This window comes from Somniosus microcephalus, chromosome 14 (genome assembly GCF_052327205.1).
Source record: "Somniosus microcephalus isolate GS21.2 chromosome 14, FLI_Smic_1.0, whole genome shotgun sequence".
Classification (NCBI taxonomy): Eukaryota; Metazoa; Chordata; class Chondrichthyes; order Squaliformes; family Somniosidae; genus Somniosus; species Somniosus microcephalus.
This window is the reverse complement of record NC_141000.1, coordinates 72195172-72215019: the sequence shown is the minus strand read 5'-3', so window position 1 is coordinate 72215019 and position 19848 is coordinate 72195172. Positions and strand designations below refer to the sequence as shown.

At 43.4% G+C, this 19848-nt stretch overlaps 1 protein-coding gene across 16 annotated transcripts in view; it reads left to right on the top strand.

The window, feature by feature from the left end:
- Positions 1–19848, top strand: part of caska (calcium/calmodulin-dependent serine protein kinase a) — a 540018-nt gene that overhangs the window by 346829 nt on the left and 173341 nt on the right. For 12 of the 16 annotated variants that reach the window (XM_086006664.1, XM_086006672.1, XM_086006668.1 and 9 more), the window contains 2 exons: positions 3882–3981; positions 6537–6554. In XM_086006664.1, coding sequence (XP_085862790.1) covers positions 3882–3981; positions 6537–6554 — 118 coding nt within the window. The remainder of the gene's footprint in view (positions 1–3881; positions 3982–6536; positions 6555–19848) is intronic. The other 4 variants (XM_086006665.1, XM_086006679.1, XM_086006676.1 and 1 more) reach the window with 1 other exon arrangement.

The following is a 19848-nucleotide window of genomic DNA, read 5'->3' as shown; positions in this document are numbered from 1 at the left end:
AATTAGCAGGCAGCACGAAGTTTGCTAATCGTGCATCGTGATACCTACGCCTGTATTCGGGGGCTATCGAATTTAGCCCCCAAGGTGTTTAGAAAGTAACATGGTGCTTCCCAGCAGCTTAATGTACTGAGTCATACAGACTATGAGGTTTGATCATTAGTGTATGCTAAGTTAGCAGGTCTTACGCAGGACAGCAGTGGAGGCACTACAAACAAGCAGTACAGATTTTTTTAAATTGTATTGTGCTTAGATTTCATATTCAGAAAACCTTTTAATTTAAAATTATGGTACTTTTTTATTATTCAGCTCTTTATTATTTGGATAAAAGAACATAAGAAATAGCAGCAGGAATAGGCCACTTGGCCCCTCGAGCCTGATCCGCCATTCAATAAGATCATGGCTGATCTTGGGCTCAAAGGCACTTTCCTGCCTGCTCCCCATAACCCTTCACTCCTTTATCTTGCAAAAATCTGTCTATCTCCACCTTAAATGTATTTAATGACACAGCCTCCACGGCTCTCTGGGGCAGAGAATTCCACAGATTTACGACCCTCTGAGAGAAGACATTCCTCCTCATCTCCGTTCTAAAAGGGCGACCCTTTATTCTGAAACTATGCCCACGAGGGGAAACATCCTCTCTGCATCTACCTTGTCGAGCCCCCTCAGTATCTTTTATGTTTCAATAAGATCACCTCTCATTCTTCTAAATTCCAATGAGTATAGGCCCAACCTGCTCAACCTTTCTTCATAAGTCAACCCCCACATCTCTGGAATTAACCTAGTGAATCGTCTCTGAACTGCCTCCAATGCAAATATATCCTTCCTTAAATAAGGAGACCAAAACTGTATGCCGTACTCAAGGTGTGGTCTCACCAATACCCTGTACAGTTGTAGCAGGACCTCCCTGCTTTTATACTCCAACCCCCTTGAAATAAAGGCCAACATTCCATTTGCCTTTTTGATTACTTGCTGTACCTGCATGCTAACTTTGTGTGTTTCAAGCACAAGGACCCCCAGGTCCCTCTGAACTGTAGCATTTTGTAATCTCTCTCCATTTAAATAATTTGCTTTTTTATTTTTCCTGCCAAAGTGGATAACTTCGCACTTTCCCATATTATACTCCATCTGCCAAATGTTTGCCCACTCACTTAGCCTGTCTATATCCCTTTCCAGATTCTTTGAGTCCCCTGCACAACTTGCTTTCCCACCCATCTTTGTATCATCTGCAAACTTGGCTACATTACACTCGGTCCCTTCATCCAAGTCATTAATGTAGATTGTAAATAGTTGAGGCCCCAGCACCGACCCCTGTGGCACCCCACTAGTTACCGTTTGCCAACCGTAAAAATGACCCATTTATCCCGACTTTCTGTTAGTTAGCCAATTCTCTATCCATGCGAATATATTACCCCCAACTCCTTGAGCTGTTATCTTATGCAGTAACCTTTTATGTGACACCTTATCGAATGCCTTCTGGAAATCCAAATACACCACATCCACTGGCTCACCTTTGTCCACCCTGCTCGTTACGTCCTCAAAGAACTCCAGCAAATTTGTTAAACCTGATTTCCCTTTCATAAAACCATGCTGACTCTGCATGACTGCATTGTGATTTTTCAAATGCCCTGCTACTGCTTCCTTAATGAAGGACTCCAGCATTTTCCCAACGACAGATGTTAGGCTAACTGGTCTATAGTTTCCTGCTTTCTGTCTCCCTCCTTTCTTAAACAGGGGTGCAGTTTTCCAGTCCGCTGGGACCTCTCCAGAGTCCAGGGAATTTTGGTATATTGCAACCAATGCATCCACTATCTCTGCAGCCACTTCTTTTAAGACCCTGGGATGCAGGCCATCTGGTCCAGGGGACTTGTCGTCTTTTAGTCCCATTATTTTACCAAGTACTTTTTCCTTAGTGATAGTGATTGTCTTTAGTTCCCCCCTCCCTGTGGCCACTTGATTATCCATTATTGGGATGTTGTTAATGTTTTCTACCGTGAAGACAGATACAAAATATTTGTTCAGAGTCTCTGCCATTTCCCCGTTCCCCATTATTAATTCCTCAGTCTCATCCTCTAAGGGACCAATGTTTACTTTAGCTACTCTCTTCCTTTTTATATACCTGTAGAAGCTCTTGCTATCTGTTTTACTATTTCTTGCCAGTTTACTCTCATAATTCATCTCTTTTGTTAGTTATCCCTTGCTGGTTTTAAAAAATTTCCCAATCCTCTGGTCTCCCACCAATCTTGGCAACATGGTATGCCTTCGTTTTCAATTTGATACCATCCTTTACAACCTTAGTTAGCCACAGATGGTGCTCCCTTCTCTTAAAATCTTTCTTTCTCACTGGAATATATTTTTGTTGAGAGTTATGAAATATCTCTTTTTAAATATCTGCCACTGCATTTCAGCTGTCTTACGCTTTAATTTATTTTTCCAGTCCACTTTAGCCAGTATGCCATTGTAATTGCCTTTGTTTTAAGATCAGGACACTGGTTTGAGATACAACTTTCTCACCCTCCAACTGAATTTGAAATTCAACCATGTTATGATCACTCTTTCCCAGAGGATCCTTTACTATGAGATCATTTATTAATTCTGTCTCATTACACAGTACCAGATCCAAGATAGTCTGCTCCCTGGTTGGTTCCATTACATACTGTTCTAGGAAACCATCCCGGATACACTCTATGAACTCCTCCTCAAGGCTACCATGGCCAATTTGATTTGTCCAATCAATATGGAGATTAAAATCACCCATGATTATTACCGTACCTTTTTTTAACAGGCCTCCATTATTTGTTGATTTATACTTTGTCCAACCGTATTGCTACTGTTCGGGGGGCCTGTAGACTACGCCCACCAGAGACTTTTTCCCCTTATTATTTTTTATCTCCACCCAAACCGATGACATGTAAGATTGGTAATTGTGACTTCCTGTTATGTGGACACAACTATAATCTCCTATAATCATCCAGAGGATCAACTGCATTGTATATACTGCATGCTGTATGAAATGATACCTTGCAAATCTCACAAGTAACTAAAAATATTAATTTGAAAATGACCTTGAGAGAAAAAGGAGCACCCACATAAACTTCTCAGATTTAAATTATCTAAGTAATAATTGATGTTAAATATCAGTGGTGGACTTCAGTGCACCAGGGTCTGTTTTGTCACAAGCCAAAAGTAAATTATAGGTGACAAATTAGTTTGTTTTCCTTTTTTGAATTCTAAATGCACACAGTGAAAAAAAATCTTACTTTATCGAAACCATTTTATTTTCTGTTGTATGTGATTATATGGCTTTGCAACAGCAACTTTGACATGCACTATTCAGTGAAAGGTGCTGAAGCTGAGTGGAAAATGTATGCTTGAGATGAGCTTTGTAGGGGTGTTCCAGTCACTCCTTCTCTGTCTGTAACTTAATTTATAATATGTTGTGATATGGATACCACCATAACTACTCCAAAACACAACATTGGTATTACCTGCCAGATCATTGTATTAATCCTTTGCTTTTTAATATCACAAAGGATTACAATGATACTCTGCTTGTGGCTAATAATACATACCTAGTAATGCTCAGCCATAGGGGTAAAATTTTGATAGATTTTTGTCAACCAAGATATTGAGGACGAAGTTGTGAACAATCTTGGAGTACAGGTCATGTTATTTCTCGAGCTTCAGTTTTGTGGTTCAGGATATTGTTTCAATCTGCTCAATAAGATAACAGCCTTGTAACCTCTTTCTGGTGGTATTCAGTTGATATTTTGTGACTGATTTCATTCTTTCTTTATTGATTAGAAACCATCCTAGGAATAGAATTAATTATGCTGAACTGAATTACACAAAATTATATATTTTTTTCATTTAATTTATTTCAGGGGGCAGTACTAGCAGCTGTATCAAGCCACAAGTTCAATTCTTTCTATGGAGACCCTCCTGAGGAGCTACCAGATTTCTCTGAAGACCCCACCTCCTCAGGTAAATTTCTTCCATTCCAGAGACACAAGCTGATCCCCGTGTAATTTTCATAGAGCAAAATCCTGAAGCTCTGCAACAAAAATATATTTTTTATGTTTATTAAATCCACATTTCCTTACTCACACAGCATATTATCTTTAACAATAAATAATGAAAAACAATAATTTTACAACCAATTCCACCATAAAACTGCTGCTCATGGTCTTCCGACTAAGGTTATGAATACTGTTAAATCTGAAAGCAGTAGTCTCCTCCTTGTTCCCTTGTGTGTTTCTCTCTCTCTCCCTTCTATATTTCACTTAGTTTCCTTTCTATGTATCAATTTCTTCCCTTTTGAGCTTCTCCTCTTTCCCTGTCCCTTCTCTCCCAGCTTCTCATCCTATTCTCCCATCTGCCCCTCACTCTCTCATCTCCCTCTCTTCTACTGTCCCTCCCTCTCTCCCATCCCCTTGCCCAATCTTCCCTCTCTCCCACTCCACCATCGCCCCCTTTTCCACCATCTCCCCCTCCCTCTCCACCATCTCCCCTTCTCTCTCTACCATCTCACCGTCTCCCCCCTCCCTCTCCACCGTCTCCCCCTCCCTCTCCACCGTCTCCCCCCCTCCCTCGCCTCTGCCTGCCCCCTCCCTCGCCATTGCCTGCCCCCTCCCTTGTCTCCGCCTGGCGTCTCCCCCTCATCCCCCCCATCTCTCCCTGACTTTGAGCTCTCATCATATTGCAAATTTGCATTTGAATTTGCAAATAAAAAGTACAAAATTTCAAACACGAAGCCTTTCCCTGAATTAATACACAAGGATTCATATCACACAGACTCCTATTTAGCTTTGCCTATGTGGCTACAGGGCCCTGCATCTGGTGGTGTGTAGTTAGATGGTTATCGCTATTTTACTTCCTGAGTAAATGCAATTTAAGCCTGAGCAGGGGTGCACTAAATTAGCTTAGCCTGAGTTGTCCTTTTGTTTTCATGTGTTAATAATGTTACAGTACTGGCTTTTGATTTTGTTACCAGTCCACAAGTTTGTGTAACCAAAATTAAGAGTAAACTGAAATAAAAACAGAAAATACTGGAAATACTCAGCAGGTCAGGCAGCATCTGTAGAGAGAGAAACAGAGTTAATGTTTGAGGTGAATGACCCTTCATCAGAACTGCCTGTTGAAACTGTCTGTTTACTGAAAACAGTATTTTGATTAATTACTCAGTACATGTCACTGAAACAACATTGGCCTGTAGAGGACCGTGAAGTAAATTACAATAGTGTGACAAAATCCTGCAAAAGTTGGCAATGAAAATCATTCGTCATTTACAGAAGTGTGCAAATTATACCATTTTGCTTGACCATCCCTAAAAGTATACTTGTATTTTTTTAAGATCTGATCCATTCAATAACAAAGTCCTTTGCGGAACAACTGGTGTTGATGTGTCTTCCCAGTTGAAATGATTAAAATGTCCTGCTTTGAATTTGTAACTATAATAGTTACACTATCATAGTGGTAAAAAATGTTCATGTGTATATGACTTACTTTGACTGGTCCTGAAGGTAGAACTGTGCTAATTTCATATTTCAACCTTTATTTCATTCAATGTACCACATCTGATTTGATCCATGTAACTAAGTTTATTGTTACTGATACCAGTCTTGATATAACGATAGACATTCAGTGTTGAATAGTACAGTTTTCACCACCGCATTGGTACCATTTGAACACCGGTACGGATGTCCACAAAAAAAATCGCTGCTTTGTGAACCATGCACTTAATTAAAACATCCCTCAAATTTAGGGCTTAAGTCTGAAAGCAAAAACAATTGCATTTCAATGGTGACTTAGCTGGCTGCCTTTTGTTTTATTTGTTTTAATCGGGAGTTGGTGGCGTTAGTTTTTAACGCATACATTAGCTTCTATTCATGCATCTGTTTAGTTAGTAAATTGGCTAACAAGACAATTAGTTATATCCAAACAAAATTGATCTAAAGCAGTGTTGTCCAATCGAAATTTCTGACTAGCCACAGGTACCGTTTTAGCCACATGCACTAATTTTAGTAGAAAATGCCTTGCATACAATACAGGTAAATGTGATTCACAGGTATATATTTACTTAACAAACATCTACCATCATTCAGTAACCAAGGAAGTAAAGCACTTATGATAAAAACACTTGTACACTCTGCTTTTTATAGCGTTTTACCAACAAATGTACAAAAATATTGAAGTGCAGATGCATACATCATGCCAAAATGAGTATTGAGATTACATGCCCAACAGCAGTGTCTGTTATTCATTTTTTATTTACTAATTATAAAAGCAATTATCGACTTCCGGATTCCCAATTAGTCACATCTGGCCAGTTGGCTACTGTATTGGACAACACTGAACTAAAGCATTCACTGATTGACCAATGATGGCTTCAACCCTGAAATAATTCAGCCAAAACGTAAATTCACTTTCTTTTCAGTTTCATATGGATAAGACAATTCATTCACATCAGCCTTCTAGTGCGACGACTTTTGAAAAGTTCTTAATGTTTGTTATTTATCCAAATGCTGCCCACTTACTAGGACTGCTAGCTGCAGAAAGTAGGTATCTACTTGTTTCTCTATTTAAGGCATCTCATTCTGCATAAACTGTGCCTTTGTGTGTGTAAATTTCACTGTGTGTCTCTCCTTTCACAGGCATGGTACTGAGGAGACAACAGTTGAGTTTCATACTGTCTTCATGCAGTTAATTCCTGACATATACACCGATGTGCTTCAGAACCTTCCTTTGCACTGCTCATTACGTACGATCAGGATAGTTGTAGGGCCATTGTTAATAATAATTGACTTAAAATAACATAAATGCCAGGAATCTAAATAGAATAAATGTTTGACCAAAGATTATGAACCTCGAGCAGTTTGTGCTGCACTTGATTGATTGATTGATTAGCCTTGCATCAAAGCAAATCTATTGTTCTGTTAACAAAATGTAGTCTTAAATTTATTACTTGGCCAACTGATGTGTATTCACTAGCAATTAGAATTTGGACAGAGTTAAGGACTTTAAATTGACATAACAAGCCACTAATTGCATTATGAGATCCTGAATGCACACATCTTAAGAGTTACACCATTCCAGTGATTATTTTATGCCCGTGAAGAGGGTTGTTCATGCTGAAAAATGGAACATTTTTCCACTTTTTGCTCTCTGTCAGCATCAGGCATTCCCAGGTCAAGTATAGCACAGTCAGATGTAAAGAAAAATTCACCTTACAGCGCTCTACATGGTGGTAATGTTAATCTCAAAGAACACTATTTTTCAATGTCCTGTACCCTATCTAAGTAAGATTCAAAATTTTTGCTGAAATAGCAGCACTTTTGGGCTGTGGATCCATGCATACTGTGAGTTGTATTACCTAACTCATGTTTCAAAGCACCTTTACAACCACCAGAAAGAGGAGGCTTATAGTAAGGGCATGATTTGAATCCAGTTCTCTGGTTCCTCTGGGGAGTACAGCCAGAGCCAAGTCCAAGGCACCATGGGTGGCTCAGCTGTACGGGGAGGGGGGAAGGAGGAAGATCGGGAAAGCAATCGTAGTCGGGGATTCGATGGGGGAACAGACAGGCGTTTCTGTGGCCGCAGACATGATTCCAGGATAGTATGTTGCAGGGTCAAGGATGTCACTGAGCGGCTGCAGAACACTCTGAGGGGGGAGGGTGAATAGCCAGAGGTCGTGGTCCATATCAGTACCAAAGACATAAGTAGAAAGAGGGATGAGGTCCTGCAGGCAGATTTTAGGGAGCTAGGAAAAAGATTGAAAAGCAGAACCTCAAATGTAGTAATCTCTGCATTACTCACTGTGCCACAAGCTAGGAGGATAGAACAGATGAATGTGTGGCTGGAGAGATGGTGCAGGAGGGAGGGCTTCAGATTCCTGGGACATTGGGACCGGTTCTGGGGGAGGTGGGACCAGTACAGGCCGGACGGGTTGCACCACAACAGAGCCGGAACCAATGTCCTCGTGGGGGGGTCGCTAGTGCTGTTGGGGAGGGTTTAAACTAGTTTGGCAGGGGCATGGGTACCAGGATGTAGCATTAGAAAGGAGAAACAAAATGCACAAAGGATTGGGAGAGACAGATAGTAAGGTATTAGGTGAGGTCAGACTAAGAGAAAATGCAAGAAGATCTAAGATAGGTTTACAGTGCATGTGTGTAAATGCACAAAGTGTGGTAAATAAGGTTGGTGAGCTACAGGCTCAAATAGCCACATGGGAATATGGCGATAACAGACACCTGGCTCTCAAAAGGGCAGGATGGGGTTTTAAATATTCCTGGATGTAAGGTGTTCAGGAAAGATAGGGAAGGAAAGAAAGGGGGTGGGGTGTCAGTATTGGTTAAGGAGAATGTTAGTGTTGGAGAGAGAGGATGTCCTAGAGGGCCAAGGACAGAATCTATTTAGTTAGAGTTAAGAAATAATACAGGTGCCATTACACTACTAGGTGTATTCTATAGGCCACCAGCTAGTGGGAAAGATATAAAGGAGCAAATTTGCAGGGAAATTACAGAGAGATGCAAGAACTATAGAGTAGTGATAATGGGGGACTTCAATTATCCTAATATAGACTGGGATAGTAATAGTTTAAAGGGCAGAGAGAGGGAAGAATTTCTGAAGTGTGTGTTCAGGAGAACTTTCTTCATCAGTACGGTTCCGGCCCAACGAGGAAGGAGGCATTGCTGGTTCTGGGGAATGAGGTGGAGCAAGGGTCAGTAGGGGAATATTTAGGGAACAGTGATCATAGTATCATAAAGTTTAGAATGGCTATGGAAAAGGACAGAGAGCAATCTAGAGCAAAAATACTTAATAGGAGGAAGGTAAATTTCAGTGGGTTGAGAACTGATCTGGCCCGGGTAAACTGGAATCAAAGATTGGCAGGCAAAATTGTAATTGAACAATGGGCTGCCTTTAAAGAGGAGATGGTTCAGGTACAGTCGAGGTACATTCCCATGAGGGGGAAAGGTAGGGCAACTAAAGCCAGAGCTCCCTGCATGACGAAAACGATGGAGAGTAAGATGAAGCAGAAAAAGAGCGCGTATGACAGATGTCACGTTGAGAGTACAAGTGAGAATCAGGCTAAATATAGAAAGTTCAGAGGGGAATGAAAAAGAAAATAAGGGGCAAAGGGAGAGTATGAGATTGGCAGCTAATATAAAAGGCAATTCAAAAGTCTTCTATAGGCATATAAATAATAAATGGTAAGTAAGAGGGGTGGGACCGATTAGGGCCATAAAAGAGACCTACGCATGGAGGCAGACGGCATGACTGAGGTACTAAATGAGTGCTTTGCATCTGTCTTCACCAAGAAAGAGGAGGCAGTGGTGATACTAGATGAAATAAAAATTGATGATGGAGGTACTGGAAAGGCTGCCTGTACTTAAAGTAGATAAGTCACCAGGACCGGATGAGATGCATCCTAGGATGCTGAGGAAAGTTGAGGAGCAAATCGTGGAGGTACTGGCCGTAATCTTCCAATCCTCCTTAGATACGGGGGTGGTGCCAGAGGACTGGGGAATTGCAAGTGTTACACCTTTGTTCAAAAAAGGGTGTAAGGATAAACCCAGCAACTACAGGCCAGTCAGTTTAACCTCTGTAGTGGAGAAGCTTTTAGAATCGATAATCAGGGACAAAGTTAACAGTCACTTGGACAAGTATGGATTAATTAAGGAAAGCCAGCATGGATTTGTTAAAGGCAAATCGTGTTTAACTAAGTTGATCGAGTTTTTTGATGAGGTAACAGAGAGTTGATGAAGGCAATGTGGTTGACGTGGTGTACATGGACTTCCAAAAGGCGTTTGATAAAGTGCCACATAATAGGCTTGCCAGCAAAGTTGAAGCCCATGGAATAAAAGGGACAGTGGCAGCATGGATACGAAATTGGCTAAGTGACAGGAAACAGAGCAGTGGTGAACGGTTGTTTTTCGGACTGGAGGAAGGTATACAGTGGTGTTCCCCAGGGGTCGTTTCTAGGACCACTGCTTTTCTTGATATATATTAATGACTTGGACGTGGATGTACAGGGCACAATTTCAAAATTTGCAGCTGACACAAAAATTGGAAGTATAGTGAACAGTGAGGAGGATAGTGATAGACTTCAAGAAGACATAGACAGGCTGGTGAAACTTAAGGCAGAAAAGTGTGAAGTGATACATTTTGGTAGGAAGAACGAGGAGAGGCAATCTAAACTAAAGGGTACAATCCAAAAGGGGGTGCATGAACAGAGAGACCTGGGGATATATGTGCACAAATCGTTGAAGGTGGCAGAGCAGGTTGAGAAAGCGGTTAAAAAAGCATATGGGATCCTGGGTTTCATAAATAGAGGCATAAGAGTACAAAAGCAAGGAAGTTATGATGAACCTTTAAAAAACACTGGTTCGGCCTCAACTGGAATATTGTGTCCAATTCTGGGCACCGCACTTTAGGAAGGATGTGAAGGCCATAGAGAGGGTGCAGAAAAGATTTACGAGAATGATTCCAGGGATGAGGAACTTCAGTTACGTGGATAGACTAGAGAAGCTGGGGTTGTTCTCGTTGGAGCAGAGAAGGTTGAGAGGAGATTTGATAGAGGTGTTCAAAATCATGAGGGGTCTAGACAGAGTAGATAGAGAGAAACTTCCCATTGTCAGAAGGGTCGAGAACCAGAGGTCACAGATTTAAAGTGATTGGCAAAAAAACCAAAGGTGGAATGAGGGAAAACTTTTTTCAGCGAGTGGTTAGAATCTGGAATGCACTGCCTGAAAGGGTGGTGGAGGCAGACTCAATCATGGCTTTCAAAAGGGAGTTGGATAATTACCTGAAGGAAAAAAATCTGCAGGGCTGTGGGGAAAGGGCGGGGGAGTGGGACTAGCGGAATTTGTCTTGCAGAGAGCCAGCATGGGCTTGACTGGCCGAATGGTCTCTTTCTGTGCTGTAACCATTCTATGATTCTACATAGTAAGGACACGGTTTGAAACCAGTTCTCAAACAAAAGTGCAGCGTGTGGACTACACCACAGTTTTCCCATTTGTATGATGGATTTGATCATTTCAGCAATTAGAACATTTATTAAACTAAGTTGGCTAAGCCCAGGATATTTAGGGTTAACTGTAGTGGGTTGTTGAAATGGTTTTTTTCCCCCCAAGGGAGCAAACCTTAATGAATTTTAGATTTGAGTTTAGAACTGGCCAAAGACTGCTTATAGATGAACCATTTCAGGGAAGAACCGGATGCAAGTTTTTTTTTTCAGAGCTCCTGATACAATCAGGTTACAAATTTTCTGTTTCCTGCACATCCTGCACTGATAGCTGGTCAGAGCTATGAGACTGATTCTTGCAACGCTGCCAAAAACCTGCTCATGCAATCACACATCAGCCATTAAGCACTCTCTGGAGTGCCATCACTCGTAGATTTTAGCAAAGATCTGTTCTGGATCATCTCTTGGAAGAAAGTACTTTCTATTATAAAAATTGCTGCTTTCAGGCTAGGTAGTTAAGTATCAAGTAGAAGGAAGATAAACACTAACAACTTCCATTTATATTGCACGTTTAATGTTCAAAACCATCCTAGGACGCTTCACAGAGATATAATCAAACAAAAAAAACTCGAGTCAAAGGAGCAGATATCAGGAGTGGTGAACAAAAGCTTGGTCAAAGAGGTGGTTTTTAAGAAGGGCCTTAAAGAAGGAGAGGGAGGTGGAGAGGCAGAGGGGTTTAAGGAGGGAATTCCAGAGCTTGGGACCCAGAAGATGGAAGACATGGTCGGCATGTTGGTGCGAAGAGAGGGGGATGCACAAGGGCCCAGAGTTAGAGGAACAGAGCATTTGTGGGGCGGGTAATTGTAGAGCTAGAGGAAGTTACAGAAGTAGGGAATGGTGAGGACATGAAATGATTTAAACATAAGAATGAGAATTTTAACTTGAAGCTTTTGGGGGTCGGTAGCCAATGTAGGTCAGCAAGGATATGGGTGAAGGGTGAGCAGGACATGGTGCGGGATAGGACACAAGCAGAACAGTTTTTGATGAGCTGGAGTTTAGGGAGATTGGAGAATGGGAAGCGAGTCTGGAGGTGGCAAAGGAATGGATGAGTGTTTAAGCAGAACATAGGCTGAGACAGGGGCTGGAGGCGGGCAGTATTACAAAGGTTGAAGTAGGCAGTCTTTCTGACAGAGTATATGGGATTGAAAGGTCAGTTCCAGGTCAAAGATTGCAAACAGTCTGGTTGAGCATGAGAGAATGTCTGGGGAGTAGGATGGAATCAGTGACAGTGGTACGGAGTTTGTGGCAGGGACCGAAGACTATGATTTTAGCCTTTCTTGGAATTGGAGAAAATTGAAGACTTTTTTTATTCGCCCATGAAATGTGGGCATCGCTGGCAACGCCAGCATTTATTGCCCTTGAGAAGGTGGTAGTGAGCCGCCGCCTTGAACCGCTGCAGTCAGTGTGGTGAAGGTACTCCCACAGTGCTGTTACATAGAAGATAGGAGCAGGAGTAGGCCATTCGGCCCCTCGAGCCTGCTCCGCCATTCAATGAGATCATGGCTGATCATCCAAATTCAGTACCCTGTCCCTGCCTTGTTACAGTTGAACCAGCGATGATGAAGTAACAGTGATATACTTCCAGGTCAGGATGGTGTGTAACTTGGAGGGGAACTTGCAGGTGATGGTGTTCCCATGCACCTGCTGCCCTTGTCCTTCTAGGTGGTAGAGGTCAGGGGTTTCGGAGGTGCAATCAAAGAAGCCTTGGCGAGTTGCTGCAGTGCATCATGTAGATGGTACATACTGCAGCAATGGTGCGCTGGTGGTAGAGGGAGTGAATATTTAAGGTGGTGGATGGGGTGCCAATCAAGCGGGCTGCTTTGTTCTGGATGGTGTCGAGCTTCTTGAGTGTTGTTGGAGCTGCACTCATCCAGGCAAGTGGAGAGTATTCCATCACACTCCTGACTTGTGCCTTGTAGATGGTGGCAAGGCTTTGGGGAGTCAGATGAGACACGTGCCACAGAATACCCAGCCTCTGACCTGCTCTTGTTGCCATAGTATTTTTGTGGCTGGTCCAGTTAAGTTTCTGGTCAATGTTGACCCCCAGGATATTGATGGTGTGGGATCCGTCAATGGTAATGCCATTGAATGTCATGGGGAGGTGGTTAGACCCTCACTTGTTGGCGATAGTCATTGCCTGGCACTTGTGTGGTACGAATGTTACTTGCCACTTATCAACCCAAGCCTGAATGTTGTCCAGGTCTTGTTGTATGCGGGCATGGACTGCTTCATTATTTGAGGAGCTGCGAATGGATCGGAACACTGTGAAATCATCAGTGAACATCCCCGCTTCTGACATGGAGGGAAGGTCATTGATGAAGCAGCTGAAGATGGTAGGGCCTAGGACACTGCCCTGAGGAACTCCTGCAGCGATGTCCTGGGGCTGTGATGAATGACCTCCAAGAACCACAACCATCTTCCTTTGTGTTAGGTATGACTCCACAGCCAGTGGAGAGTTTTCCCCCTGATTCCCATTGACATCAGTTTTACTAGGGCTCCTTGATGCCACACTTGGTCAAATGCTGCCTTGATGTCAAGGGCAGTCACTCTCACCTCACCTCTGGAATTCAGCTCTTTTGTCCGTGTTTGGACCAAGGCTGTAATGAGGTCTGGAGCGAAGTTGGCCTGGTGGAACCCAAACTGAGCATCAGTGAGCAGGTTTTTGGTGAGTAAGTACTGGCGACAACAGCTTCCATCCCTTGGCTGATGATTGAGAGTAGACTGATGGCCGGATTGGATTTGTCCTGCTTTTTGTAGATAGGACATACCTGAGCAGGTTTCCACATTGTTGGATAGATGCCAGTGTTGTAGCTGTACTGGAACAGCTTGGCAAGAGGCGCAGCTGGTTCTGGAGCACAAGTCTTTCAGCACAACAGCCGGGATGTTGTTGGGGCCCTTGACCTTGCTGTATCCAGTGGGCTCAACCGTTTCTTGATATCCTGTGGACTGGCTTCTGTGACAGTGGGGACATCAGGAGGAGGCCGCTATGGATCATCCACTCGGCACTTCTGGCTGAACATGGTTGCAAACGCTTCAGCCTTTTCTTTTGCACTCGCATGCTGGGCTCCGCCATCATTGAGATGGGGATGTTCATGAAGCTTCCTCCTCCCGTTAGTTGTTTAATGGTTCAACACCATTCACGACTGGATGTGGCAGGTCTGCAGAGCTTTGATCTGATCCATTGATTGTGGGATCGCTTAGCTCTGTCTATAGCATGCTGCTTCCTCTGTTTAGCATGCATGTAGTCCTGTGTTGCAGCTTCCCCAGGTTGGCGTCTCATTTTTAGGTATGCCTGGTGCTGCTCCTGGCATGCTCTTCTGCACTCCTTATTGAACCATGGTTGGTCCCCAGGCTTGATGGTAATGGTAAAATGAGGGATATGCTGGGCCATGAGATTACAGATTGTGGTGGAATACAATTCTGCTGCTGAATGGATGCCCAGTTTTGAGCTGCTAGATCTGTTCTGAATCTATCCCATTTAGTACGGTGGTTGTGCCACAACAGTGTAAAGATGGGACTTCGTCTCCACAATGACTGTGCGATGGTCACTGCTGTCATGGACAGATGCATCTGCGACAGGTAGATTGGTGAGGTCGAGGTCAAGTAGATTTTTCCCTCATGTTGGTTCTCTCACCACCTGCCGCAGGCCCAGACTGTCCTTCAGGACTCGGCCAGTTCGGTCAGTAGTGGTGCTGCTGAGCCACTCTTGGTGATGGAGATTGAAGTCCCCCACCCAGAGTACATTCTGTGCCCTTGCTACTCTCAGTGCTTCTTCCAAGTGGTGTTCAACATGGCGCAGTACTGATTCATCAGCTGAGGGAGGGCGGTAGGTGGTATTCAGCAGGAGGTTTCCTTGCCCATGCTTGACCTGAAGTCATGAGACTTCATGGGGTCTGGAGTCAATGTTGAGGACTCCCAGGGCCACTCCTTCCCGACTGTGCCGCCATGACTGGTGAGCCTGTCTTGCCTGTGGGACAGGACATACTCAGGGATGGTGATGGAGGAGTCTGGGACATTGGTTGAAAAGGTATGATTCTGTGAGTATGACTGTGTCAGGCTGTTGCTTGACTAGTCTGTAGGACAGCTCTCCCAATTTTGGCACAAGTCCCCAGATGTTAGTGAGGAGGACTTTGCAAAGTCGCCTGGGCTGGGTGTACCATTGTTGTGACCATAGCCGGTGTTGAGGTCGATGCCGGGTGCTTCGTCCTGTTCTATTATTCTTATTTTTTTCGTAGTAGTTTGCTACAACTGAGTGGCTTGCCAGGCCATTTCAAAGGGCAGTTAAGAGTCAACCACATTGCTGTGGGTCTAGAGTCTCATAGGCCAGACCAGGTAAGGACAGTAGATTTCCTTCCTTAATGGAGATGGGTTTTTACAACAATCCGATAGTTTCATGGTCACCATTACTGATACTAGCTTCTTATTCAGATTTATTTAATTAACTGAATTTAAATTCCTCAGCTGCTGTGGTGGGATTTGAACTCACTTCTCTGGATCATTGGTCCAGGCCTCTGGATTGCTAGTCCAGTAACATAACCATTATGTTACCATTCCCAATATTGGGCAAGCAGTCAGAGAACACAAACGCAGTTGACAGATTCAGAGATGTAGTGGAAAGGTAGAGCTGGGTGTCGTCAGCGTACATGTAGAAGCTGGCCCCATGTCTGTGGATGATGTCACCAAGGAGCATCATGTAGATGAGGAAGAGGAGAAGGCCGAGGACAACTCTTGGGGCACTCCAGAAGTAATGGTGCGGGAACAGGAACAGATGCCATTCCTGAAGATGCTCTGGCTACGAATGGATCGTTAAGGTAAGAGTGGAACCGAGTGAATCAATCCCACTGAGCTGGAGAATGGAGCTGGATGGTGTGGTCAACCGTATCAAAGGCTGCAAAGAGTTCAAGGACGATGATGAGGGATAATGCACCATTGTCCCAGTCACTGAGGATGTCAATGGTGACTTTGGTCTGGGCCATTTCATTGCTGTGGCAGGAATGTAAACCTAATTGGAGAGGTTCAAACATGGTGTTGCAGGAGTGATGAGCACACATTCGGAGGTGACAACACATTAAAACACTTTGGAGAGGAAAAAGTGGTTGAAAATGGTGCGGTAGTTTGAAAGGACAGAGGGGTCGCAGGTGGGTTTTTTGAGGAGGGGACGATGATGAGGATTTTGAAAGTGAGTCAGACAGTCCCTGAGGAGACGGGACCATTTACAAGCTCGGCTATCACCACTACTCTGCTTTCTGCCCCTTAGCCAATTTTGTATCCACACTACCAGTGTCCCTTTAATCCTATGGGCTTTAAATTTGTTAACAAGTCTAGGGGAGTCAGCCGGGATGGGAGAGAATAAAGGTTTTGCTGGGGACAAGGGCATCAAATTTGGACATGAGGGAGTGGGTAAGTATATCGCTAGCTGCAGAAGTATTTTAGTGAATGGAGGCCAAAGGCTAGGCAATTGTCAGTGACTTGGGGGAGAGTTTTTTTTTCCAGGAATGGACACAGAAGAAAGTGGGGTTGGAAGGTGGTAGGAGGATGTGGGTGGTGAGGGTGCAAGGAATAGTCAGAGATCGACTGCTGTGATAGATACTACGGGAGTAGAGTGGCTATAGGAGATGGCCAGGTCAAGGGGGTGGCCGTGAGAATGGCTAAATGGTTATAAGGAGAGAGGTTTCAGGAGGGTAGTTACTTCAGGGGAAAGGGTAAGGGGAGCTGAGATGAAGATTGAAATCATCAACAATCAAGAGTCGCTCAGTGAAGAGGGAGAAAAGAAGGGAGGATATCTCCGGTGAGACGCTTGGGGGGAGGTGATGGACAACAAGGATTTTAAAGGGGAGGTAAGAGCTGTGTAATGAAGTGAGGTGCTCATAGGATGAGAAAGTACCAGAGGAATGGGGGAAAGAGACCAAGGTGTGATTTGGTGATGAGGGCCATATCCGCCACTATGGAAGTTTTGGCGGGGCAGGTGGTAGAAAGTATAGCCAGACGGGGAGGCTTCAGTATAGGGAAAGGTGTTGTTATTCGTGAGCTAGGATGTCGATGCAATCGCTGAACAATATGGTCGTGGATGGCAAGGGCCTTGTTCGCGAGTGAATGGACAGTCTGGAGAGAAATGCAGCGAGGTAGTGATTGTTGGTTTGCTGGCAGAGTCCAAGGGGGCAGTGGTGGGTGGAGTGTGTGAGCCAGGAAGGAAGTTGGCAAGATTACCCCTGAGCTTTGCAGGAAGATCAGCGAGAGGGGAGGATGGGACAGTTGGGGTTGCTGCCATAAGGTAACAACAGGTGCCTTGATGAGCCCTTCAGAGAATGCTGAGAGAGGCACAGAGCTTGTGGGCTTATCCAAGGGTAGGCAATGGCAGGAGAGTAGGAAGATAACGAATTAGTGATGGGTTGGGGTTGTGGGAGGCAAAGTACCTGAGGGGGAGATGGGTGACGAGAAGGGGAGGAGACATGAGAGAATGGCCCAAGAGTTGGGAAGAAAATGGAAATTGTAGTAATGGATTTGAGTCTGGAGCGGCAGCCAAAATACGCACACAAATTCAGATTACTTGGGTATGGCAGAGGTTAGAAGAGACATGTCCTGGTCCAAAGAGAGGATCTGCCCCCTTAATCTAAGTGTCTTGTATCAGATGGATCAAAAATTGTTATACTTGGTATCCTACTGTTATGTTGGACAACACTCAAAAAAGATGCAGACCAATTAAGCAGCTGGGCTAAGAAATGGCAGATACTGTAACTCTCTAAATTGAATTTTAATCATTTTCCATAAAACATTAGGAATAACAGCATGAGGGACGAATAACTCTGTTTAATTATAGTTACAATATTAGCATCAACAAACTAAACAGGAAACTGAAAACGTGCAGTTAAAGAATGCTTACTAGCGAAGTTAGAAAAGGAAGTATCTGTGATTTTTTTTTTCATTGACACTTTCAATGAATGTGTAGTTATTAACAAAGTTAATCAAACACATCTCAATTCAAAACCAGTTACTGTATTGTAATCTTTTATAAAACACTGGGAGGCTACATTTGGATTATTGTGCAATTTTGGGCACCCTATCTTCAAAAGAACATTGCTGCATTTGAGATGATTGAAGAGGATAATTCCAGAATTTGAGGACAGATTTGCAGAGCTGAACTAGTTTTCATTTGGATTTGGGGAGTGGTATGATTCAAACCATTAAAATACTGGGATAGACATAGTTGATGGGCTATGTTGTACATGATCTGTGGAAGGTGAGACTTAATAGCTGTATAGCCTTTTAAATTTTGTGCATTCATAAATAGTGCAAATCATCTGTTGGTGTGAACCATCTGTTTTCCATTAATTCCTTTGTGTCATATGTGATAAATGGTTCATATAAGTGCCAAATTCAACCTAATCAGAGGATTTTCTTTGTAGGGATGAAAGAGATTTTAATGAATCCACATGTGTCGAGAAGTAAGTGCTAAAGCATGAATAATAAATTTTCTCCCCTGCTGTTAACTAATTTCATTAGTTACTTGCATGGTGCAAGAAATTTTTCCAAGCGTTATTAAGCATTTGTCCTCACCAGGAATCATTTTCATCAAAAAAAGCATTCATTTCTTTGATCTTTCTTCTGATGTGGACAAAGAGTTCGGAATGTAATCTGAACTGATAACTGACGACGTAAAAAAATCTTTGGTGAGGTAATATTTTTAAAATTGAGGGGATTGGATCGGTACATTTTATCCAACAACAGCAGCTTGCCCTTGTACAGTGTATTTAACATAATGAAACATCTCAAGAGGTGGAAATGGCTGCAGACTGAGAAATGAGAGGATCAACATTAATGAGGTAACCAAAGACATGATTACAGAGGCACATTTTGAGGAGGCTGTTGAAGGAGAGGAGAACCGTCACAAGGCAGAGGGTCAAAATCAGAAGAGTGGAGCGTGCGTAATTTGACATAGGGCTCAATGAGGTTGCAGAATTGGAGAGGAGCAAGGCCATGGAAGGATTTGTAGATGAGGACTGGTATTTTGAAATTGATGCATAGAGAGCCAGTGAAGGTTGATTAGGGGTAATAGGGAAACAGGGCCTAATGTAGGATGAGGATGATGGCGTTTTGGACAAGTTACTGTCTATAAAGGGCAGAACTTGGGTGACTGACAAAAAGAGCATTGCAGTAATCAAGTCTGCAGGTGCCCATCTTTACTGCAAAATCCGGCCTACTAATTATTTCAATGGCATTGGGGGTCAGGTAGGAGTAGAGACTGGCAATGTTGCAGAACTTGAAATAGACAGTCTTGCTGATGGCAAGGTTGTGGGGTTTGAAACTCTGTTCAGTCAAACAGGACATGAAGGTTATGCACTGTCAAACCCAGTCTGAAAGGGAATGAGGGAGTAGATGCTAAGGTGTGGACTTCTAGGCAGGAGTCAAATGGCCTTGTTGATTTGAGTTGAAGGAAATTCTTCCTCATCTGGGACATGATCTAAGCAGCTATTACTACACAGTGGTGCTCAAGGAATCAAAAATGGTGGCAGAGAGGTAAAGCTGGCTGTTATCAGCATACATGTGCATGCTGACCTCGTGCCTATGAATGATGTTGACAACAGGCAACATGTAGACAAGGAAAAGAAAGGAGCCAAGCACACCCAATGTGGGGATGGGACAAGAAGCCATTACAGTAGCTGGGCTGTCTGTTGGGACAGCTAGAAGTGGAAAGCTAGGGCAATACCACAAAGGATAGACCAAATAAGAGAGGGTAGAGAAAGAATGGTCAGCTGTGTCAAAAAAGATGAGGATGGATAGCACACTGCAATTACAAAGGATGTTATCGGTGACTTTGACCAAGACTAGGC